Source organism: Haliotis asinina, chromosome 16 (assembly GCF_037392515.1).
Source record: "Haliotis asinina isolate JCU_RB_2024 chromosome 16, JCU_Hal_asi_v2, whole genome shotgun sequence".
Taxonomy (NCBI): Eukaryota; Metazoa; Mollusca; class Gastropoda; order Lepetellida; family Haliotidae; genus Haliotis; species Haliotis asinina.
The window spans coordinates 33079252-33088887 of NC_090295.1; the positions used below are offsets into that span (position 1 = coordinate 33079252).

Genomic DNA, 9636 nt, shown 5'->3' on the forward strand with positions numbered 1-9636 from the left:
CAGCTGATGACACTTCACTGCAGTACCCACCGTCGGTTCCAAATGCATTCCCGTGCTTCAAATGCTCAATAAGACCAGGAAATTGGTCAACACATGATGTTTATCTCCTAAATACACAACATCAGTCATTGTCTACATGCGATTTGAACTTTACTCCCATCATTCTATACACCATAAATGCCTCGTGTAACCTGAGGCCTATCTTTGTCACATTATGTAATTACATAGACAGGCAGATGTGATAGTTGTACACATGACATGTGATGATGTCTGTTGATTACAAGCACACTGCATCCATTTTTTTCGAATGTTTGGACCGGAAGGAAAAGAATGTATACTTTAATTACAGTCTCAGGTCCTGCTTTGTACTTGCATGAAGGACAGTTACCAACAACGGAGTAGTTCACCATCTCAGTGTTTGTTGATTTGATGGAACGTAATGCAGAAAAATGAGCAGGTATTTGGAAAACCGAACACCTCTATATACACAAACCTGAGTGTTTGGGCAAACGAACCAGCCATTGAAAGTCTTCATTACAGCTGAGTGCAGGTCCACCCCTTCGGACTGGTTTCGGTATCCCGGCAGCTTCGTTTCCAGTGTAGGAAATTAAGCCAAGTTCAAAATATTGCACTTTTGATTTGCGACTTTACGTTTATAATTTTTCATAATCCGAAAAGTATATTATAGGCCATGAATAAATGATAACTGTATTTATATTATGTGCTTTAGGTTGCAAGTAATCAAAGCAAAGAACGCCAAAGGTGTGCACCTTTCTGTGGATGTATTCCATGATGTTTTACATGCTTGCAAGGAAATAACTCTCACTAGCTTAGAAAAATACTTTATTTCTCAAAACAAATAAATATATCGTAGTTTGATAGAAATAACAAATAATGGTTTAGTAGTGTTTGAATGGTGTTGTCCATGTCTTTGCATCCATGCTGGTGTTTGAAAGATATTTCTCAGTTATGCTACATCTTTGTATAAAACGTGAAACTAAAAGTAGAAACGTAAGTAATCTTAGCATTATAGAGTATTGGTGTTAAATGCATTATTCAAAAGTACTGGATTGCGTAGGGGTTGTAAAGAAATAGCTAATTGTTGAACAACTTTCTCATCACATGTTACTGTTCGACAGTGTGGTATCAAAGTTGAATTTGTACACAAATGATATGAAGAACAGGATGGGGCTCAGAATTGTTTCTGGTTGATACATACGATGTAACTCTAATAATCCAGTACATGCAAGCAGATATTTCACATCTAAAACAGACACATAATCCCATTTCACGTCGCTTGGTGACTTTCTCCAATAAGCCATTACAATACTTCACGGATATGCCACACATAAAACATTCTGCAAACCGAAAATCCTGGAGTGTCTAGATTATTGCAGGATACGGCTTTCACCGTTATTGCGAGACGGACAGTCTGAAAGGACCCAAATAATGACGCTAGAACAATGGACGGTGTTTCGTGTTAGTGCCCGTAAACCAAATGCTGTGCGTATACTGTACCCTATATAATGTTGGGGTTAAACCTTGCCATTAATGAACGCATACTTAGGAATAAGTAACGATGTGTAAGGGAAGAAAATAAATAAGTTTGCATCAGTACGTAACTGACATACACTTCCTTCTCCTCAGGTGAATACATATTCATAAACACATGACTGTACATTAGATTATATGTGTACTCATGATCATTTCCTTGTAAGATGTCAGCTACGGAATTTTTAACGCCTCGTAATATGACACGGAGCCCACAATGCACGATGTGTTTATTAGTTTTTGGGGAATGTCTGTTTTGTATTTATTAAACATTTGACGTTAGTGGCAGCACCTTGAATGGCCCTTGTTCTCATGATCTTTATAGCAGCATATTTACTTTTCAAATGAATGGCCAAGAGAAATTGAGTGTGTCAGGTACAAATATAACGTGTACCACTGAATGTGGATCTGAGACAGTTTTCACCCACAGTGTGAACCTTTCAGTTTGAAAGGAACCCAGAGGTGAAACCAGAAACTTAGAGGCTCCATGTGTTATAGTCTCTACCATCCAACGAAAATGTCACAATTCTGTCTATCAGCATACATATGAACTGCATATGTATATATGTAAGAAAGCTGAAATGACACGAAACGGGCAGAAGAGACGTTTACACTCAAATGGTGCGCCTACTTGAGTACCTGCATCACCTACATAAAATTATTTTAACACCTTCTTTTCAAAACGTTTGGTTGGCGTCGGAATTATCCGCAGAGGAAACAAGTAAAGCTTATGAAAATGCTCAAACATCCATATATAAACATTTATAGCGACAAAAAAGCATGCAGTACAATGACATATGGATGCTATCTATGTAGGATATCGGGCTGTAACAGATTACTTCAGAATGGCAAGGTTTAAATGACAAAAGTATACTTATGAATTAAGTTTGGAATTTTAGATTGTCAAGTGCAAACAAATAATATCTAACTGATTGTGAGGTGAACTTCTACTTAAGTACTACTGTGAATCTAGAGACGAACACTGCTAGGACAAGGACCCCGAACTTGATGAGTGGGGCACTTGTTGCCAGAACATTCATGCACCCTAGGACAAAGAGCGGCAGGATGATGTAAAGCAGAAGCATTCCTGCAGTCTGCTGCAAGAGAAAGACAAAGTCCTCTCTGTACTGCATAAACTTCCTCTTCAGTGTGTTTCCGATGTCCACGTTGCCATCGTGGAGATCTTCACCTGGCACACAAAACGTAGAACATGCTTTGTATTTATGCGAAAATTAAACAGAATATAGGTTTGTTTGTGTTTTTATTTGTTCCAGCTCTATTGCGGCTGTATGTCGATAATCGAGTCTGGATCAGACATCGGTCTACTCAAATCGGATAAGTTATCGAAAACGTGTCAACCAAGCCAACTACCATGACCACCCTATCCTGTTAGTCGCCCCCTCTTAAGACCGGCATGGGTTATTGGAGACCAATGCTAATCTGGAATTACACGGCTAAAACCCATGTAGGTACTTATCGCATCTTGTCCCTATGAATGATATGCATGTACACCATGTAACCAAAACACCATAAGCCAAAACTAAATTGTATTTCTACCGAATGAGATCAATATGTCTGTTTATAATCCTTGCACTAAATAAAATGTTTGAAGTTATTAGGGTCAAAGGTATTAACCAAAATATTGAAATGTGGAAGCTGGTAATAGTATTTGCTCTAAAACTGACAACCAAGAAATGGCATGCTGCCAGTGGCTACCGTTATATTGCGTTGATCGACAGTTGCACAGAACATACCAGAATACGTGTCCTGTTCTGAATTGTTTGCTGGTGGTCGCGTGAAGTTGTTGACGATGACATTTCCTATTGGAAACACAGTAATAGATCATTTGTAAATATCATTCAAATATTAACAAATTCAGTGTGGAAAAAGTCTGTAAAACTGGCGGAGAAAATTGTATGACTGGAAACCGTTAAAGCACGTATATATAATTGCTTGTTTTGCGTTTGTCTGCTGTGTAACTCCGCAATCAACATTATTCCAACTTTGTGACGGCGTCTACATATGATGAATCTGGATCGAACAACCTCATGATTGACATATTAAAACTGATTAACTTTATTTGGAAATGATGACATGCAGCAACTGAGACAGCGAGCATGACCTCACGGTCCTGTTATTTCTTCATTTGACAAGAATCGGTTGCTAGGGAACAGTTCATGGATCTTAAAAATACTTGAATATAACATTAACGAAAGAACCAGAGATTACCTTGATGGGCTGGACCGCTGCTTATGCCTGCAGCATACGAAGTGTCCACTGTTCCCCCAGATACACCAGTCACATGGATTTGAGCAGGATCTGGACGAGAAAGGTAATTCAGTTTGAAAATGAGAGGATAATCACATTTAGCTCCCATTCTTACGATCGACGGGGGAAATGCCAACAACAGGCAAAATCGGCAGCTGAACGTTTTGCTGGCTGTTATACTGTTTTGAAACGTCCTGTTAAAGCATACAACGATTTAATGGACATATCGCGGCAACTACACCTCGCTCCATAAACCGAGGATGCACCAGTCTTCACAGTGTATTATAAGGTACATGTACTTTTATTTCAGTATATTTTCTGTTTCCAGCGCTGCCGCACTCACCTGACTTCCATCGTCTTGTTGGACCAGCCAAAGGAGGCTCTGTTTTAAAAACAAAAATCAAAAACCGTTTGAAGTAGAAATACATTATTGAGACCTATCAAAGCAGTCACACTGAACCAACACCTCATGCTCTCTTCTTAAGAATTTATTTCAAAAGTATATACTGTTTTAGCAGAGTTTAGAGAGTAAACTGTGATTGACGTGAATCAACCACACACTATTCCAGTGTTCCATTAAGATAAGAACCATTAACGCTCACATGAAAGTATTAATGCACCATCCATACTGCTATGAGATAAATATTGCATAGAAATTCATGCATTATATAATTTTAGTTTTAAATGGAACAACCTAAAATAACATTATGTGATGTTAAACATTTACATTTTTAAGGATCTGTACCAAGCGTTACAAGCATTTTAATTCGCACATAAATTTAGACATTATTTGATGAAGATTGTATCTCACGCTTGTGACATTTGAGGCGGTGGGGCAAAACGTGTGCTCGTCATGTCGAAGTCACTGGTTCGAGTCCTCACAAGGTTACAATATGTGATGCTCATCCCTGGCGTTATTGCTAGAATATTGCTAAAAGTACTTCACAGTCTCACACTTACCGGTTTGACGTATGTCAGGGACGCTTTGACTGGAAGCTTGGTACTGAAGCTGGGCGTGGCGGCAGCAAGATCCCCTTCTGACCATGCAAGGACCAACATCATGGCCATATTGTCCTGCAGCTGAATGGGCTCGTTGGCGGGTTGGGCAGGCCGTTAATGGCTCATTGTGGACTGGTGACTGTAAACATTAACGTGACTAACGTGCTGTTACGGGACAAGACTATATGGAGAGACAAAAAAGGAATGACAGTGCAGTGCAAGTTATGCACTTGCAACAGAGCAGCTGTCTTGTGGGACGGTGGGGTAACCTAGTGGTTAACTCTTTTAACGATGTCCACCCGGGTTTGAATCCTCACTTGGGTACGATTCAGTGTGTCCATATACAGGTAGCCCACATGTTGGTACATTTAAAAACCTGATGGCTGGAGCCCCCTGGATGTATTTTACTATATTTAAGCATATACAAGTTAGCTCTTTTCTTAAGAAACAGCGGAATGTACTTACTGGAAATACATTGCTGTCATTATGAGATTCACATGACGATACTCCTTCAGCTTCCAGCCGATGTGCTGTTCGGTAACAAAATAAGGAGAGAGTAATCACTGCCCCATACACGATAACAATACAGCGATGGCACTAGTGGTTATGCAGTGATATGTAAGCGACATAAGTATGTATTCACAAACTAAACATTCTGAAAACAGTTTAGTTTTTTTATTATTGTTTAACGCCGTAGTCAGCAATGTTCCAGCTACAAGCGGAGGTTTGTAAGTAAGTCTGGACCAGACATCAGTATCGATGCAAAATTATTTGCGTGTTGTATCATAAAACTGACAAATCATTTTTTGTATAAATTCATACATACTGCATTATAATAAGCATTAACGTTAAAATGAGTTTGATAATTTCTCGGATAGATATCTAGCCAAGATCCAAGAAAACCTGGCAAATGGATGAGATGTAATCTTTATACTATTAGGCATTTTCTCTTGTGGTAAACAACAGCCACGTCGAATTGAAGGGAACAACGTTGTGTACAATGTATGTGTTGTACAATGCATGTGATGTATGATTAACATCCTGTTACCTGAAACTACTCTTTGGGGTTGATTTTGCCGTTCTGTTTCTAAAACAAATCAAAATGCTTCTGTCAGCTGATGAATCGGAGCGATGTTATGATATAATGGTTTAGGGTCGTGTTCAGCATTACTTCTCAACAGCCACGTGAATGCACGTGTTTGTTCCTGCTTGTGCACAACCTGACATGATTGTATTGTCTACCCACTGAGATACTACGCCATCTATAATGGATTCACATCATACTACCTAATATTCTGTATGATCAATGTTTGGTTTATCCGACCTGAATAACAGTCATCGTGTCTTTGCGAGGATTAAAGATATTTTTTTGCTTTTAAAATTTGAAATGACCCCCGACTAGGTATGCTTTATTGTAGAATAAGTCACGATTTGTTGTATTGTGAAGTCTTTCGAGTCCAAGGTCATTCATAACGCACAACGCGTAGTTTTATCATTCGTTCGTTCCTTCATTCGTTCCTTCATTCATTCATATATCACTCTTAGTCATCGCACTCCGTGCTCGGAATATCAAATTTTCGCACTGAAAACACTTCACTTAGGAATACGAACCGGCATAAAAATCAGTTCGTCAGAATGCCACAGTCTTCTCAAAAATACAGGCAGATAAGAAAATAAGATAAGAGAATTAAGAGGCTAAATATGATAACAATATTTATCATTAGATAAGAAGAACTTGACCTACTCTGTTTCCTTGTGAGTTGTTTATGATCATGATCATGATCAGTCTGGCCTTGTTGAAACCTTTTGCGTCGCGAGAATGTTCTTCTCAGCTTTGCCAAATGACCTGCAAAGTTTCCATTGATAGCATAATTATTTTGTAAGTAATCATACTATTATTAATATTGCACATTTGGAATCCACAATCGAAGTGAAATCAACAGATAAAGAGATGTAGAAGCTAAGATGAGTTTGTTTAAAATAATAGACATGCAAGGAGAGATAATTATCGTACAAGGAAGTAGACCCGTCACCATTGCTAAGTTGTAAGCGTATCCATCAATCTTATATGATTATATATTATCATTGTCTACTCCATGCAAATAATAAAAACGTTTACTAACCCATTATGTTTCACATGTTGAACAACCCGTTATTTCACCAAACGCTGTAAGACACAAATTAACATATAAGACATAAAAAGAAATTCATAAATAATATGAATGATGACTATATATAAAATTAATGTATGTCCCAAGTTATATACTATTGATTAATAACATTAAGTATTCATTTTATAGCACATGACATATTGCTTTTTAATTTCAGAACCCTTTCTATCAAAGAAAAGCGTAAAGTGACTTGGGCTTTATGCCACTTTTATCAATATTTCAACAATAAAACGACGCGGGACCCATAAAAGGGCTTCACACATTACAACCATGTAGGGATTCGAAACCAGCTCTTAAACGTGACGAGCAAACGCTAAACCACTTGGCTACCGCACCGCCCCATAAAAGCGTAAAGACAATAGAAGTCAGGAGTACGGTATCACTCACTGGAAGCTGAACTGGCGTCGTCGGTTGGATACGTGAGACCTGGGTTATACAATGACATGTTACCTCGAAATATAAACGTGTGTCCCATATCATCGGTGACGCACAGTTGTTTATGCATATGTGGAGAACTGACTACTCTATGAAAATATAAAAAGCTGCCGAGTTCAAATGTGGGGAAACGTTGTTACTTCTTACTGTGATAGATATTATAACATGCCATGTATCTACATATCTCGCATATCTCGGAGCTCGGCGATCTCGGACCATATTACTTAAAGTTGGCCATCGTCCAAGTTCCACCCGTGCGTCCCCCCTCCCCCACATGTGTTTATTTTCATACGTAAGTCATGCCATGACGTGTCTGTTTGTCAAAACTGTTGACAGCATTGCGCCAAAATAACTGATGTGTCTCAGATACAGACGTCATCGTTAGTAAATCGAGTCGTTACAGATTTTCAGCTCGATATAGAACACAAAGACGTCCTGTGAAGTAGTCATTAGTTCAACAAGGGTATCTGCCTGTTTCATAAATGTACTCGCAAATTATTTCAACTCTCCAGCGGAACATTTCCTAACGTTAACCCTGGTTCAGTTAACACAGGAGAGTTTCTCCGGAAGGTTATCCATTTTCATTCACATCATGGTGCGCTTATTATTCGATACTATCATTGTACAAAAACTAACTGAGGTATTTCAACGTCTACAGATTCAGAGGTCATCTTCAGTACATGCAGTTGTTATACATTTTCAGCTCGTTCTATCGGACACAAAAAAGACTGGTAGTAGTCATTACCTGAACAAGGGTATTTGTCTATTTCATTAATGTACTCTCAAATTATTTCAACTCTCGTGTGTATATATCACCTAACGTTGGCCATCGTCCAATTTACACCTGCGTGTTCCTCAGGAATGTGGTTGTGCTTACGTCACATCATGGCGCGTACATTATTAGGGACTATCATTGCACAAAAATAACTCTGCAGATCTACAGATTCAAAGGTCCACGCATACGACACAAAGAAGGGCACAACTATTCGAGTCACCTGTATGAAATGATGAAATGTTGCTCAGGGCTCTGTTAGAATGTATAGCAAGATTACTTGGGTTTTCCAGAACATCCGACGTTGACATCATGGAGTTCATCTCGGATTTCTCAGGAAAGGGTCTAGTTTCATATACAGATCATGACAGGTACACGTAATAATGGAACTACGTTTAACAGAAATATCTTTCAACATTCGCTATTCGAGAAACAAATGGCGAACATAGAACCAACATGAACTACTGTAACTTGTATTTGCTGTAGTAAGTTTGTATACCGAAGTTAGTTCTGAACAGTTCATGGAGATACAGATAGAATTGTTGGGTACACACTGTATACCGAACTCAGTGCTGGTTAGCTTATGTTCTATATGCAATACGTATTTGATAGATCTGATGAGCATAAAGTGAACAGTGAACGGATAACGCAATAGGAAGAACCCGCTGCTAACTTCAGGCCTGCAAAAAAGGTGTCATCATGGCAGTAGAATATACTGAGGCAGTATTATACAACAGCTATGATTATAGTATTAAAGACAGTGATAATGCTCAAAGAGTTAATCATCACAACATTATTACCCCGGATAATCCGAGCTGCATGTGAGGCGCTAGAAGGTTAATAGTCACAAAACATCCAACCGTTGTACCCATTCTCTGCTAAGTGAACAGAGGCACAAAATTACTTGCCCAAGGTGAAACCAACTGTGTTACATGTGCCTCATTGATGGTAATATTCACCTCTCAATTTTTATCCGACTTGCAACGGAGGGCTAGGCAGGGCGTGTGCCATGGTAGATCAAAATCACAACAATGCTGGTCTAATTGAGGTTATGACTGCATGTGGCTATGAATAAAGAGGCGTACAACCCCAGTGAAATATATAGCATTCCAGTAAGCTTCTAAAATAGGACCACTGTGCGCATTGGTGCATTGCACATTTTTATGGGTACCTGTTAACACAGACAACACGAGAGGAGAAACTGGATATGCATATGTTAACTGTTGTGGAACTAGACTCAAATACAACAATACCGCTTGTACTACAGTATAGAGACTGGTGTTTGTCTCTTTACATCTGGATCCAGTAATTTAACATATCTGTGTCTTCCCGGGAAGACGACATTTTGTGTTTCAGTGAATGCCCTTTGATTTTTCGTCGAGGTGGACTCATGTTGTGTTAATGGATTAGTGAGGAGGGTTATAACATAAACTGAAAAGC

At 38.8% G+C, this 9636-nt stretch overlaps 1 protein-coding gene across 2 annotated transcripts; it reads right to left on the reverse strand.

The window, feature by feature from the left end:
* Positions 1-826: 826 nt before the first annotated feature.
* LOC137268339 (uncharacterized) lies at positions 827-9269 on the reverse strand. 2 transcript variants are annotated; one of them, XM_067802892.1, is made up of 10 exons: positions 9156-9259; positions 6942-6985; positions 6563-6664; positions 5867-5905; positions 5284-5348; positions 4780-4957; positions 4163-4201; positions 3781-3870; positions 3306-3371; positions 827-2740 (listed from the first exon to the last, which is right to left on the reverse strand). In XM_067802892.1, the coding sequence occupies exons 2-10, from the start codon at positions 6943-6945 to the stop codon at positions 2499-2501; spliced, it is 825 nt and encodes a 274-aa protein (XP_067658993.1). In that variant the 5' UTR covers positions 6946-6985; positions 9156-9259; the 3' UTR covers positions 827-2498. The 2 variants fall into 2 exon arrangements, with proteins under 2 accessions (XP_067658993.1, XP_067658994.1); XM_067802893.1 differs by lacking the exon at positions 5867-5905 and having other exon boundaries at positions 833-2740; positions 9156-9269.
* Positions 9270-9636: the final 367 nt, after the last annotated feature.

Excerpts from the sequence above, each read along its gene's own strand:
- LOC137268339 (XM_067802892.1), bottom strand. Across the intron at positions 5,906-6,562 it reads ACAACTCACAAGGAAACAGA|AAACAGAACGGCAAAATCAA; the intron begins GTAGGTCAAGTT and ends GATTTGTTTTAG. Across the intron at positions 4,202-4,779 it reads CCCTGACATACGTCAAACCG|AGCCTCCTTTGGCTGGTCCA; the intron begins GTAAGTGTGAGA and ends TTTTTAAAACAG.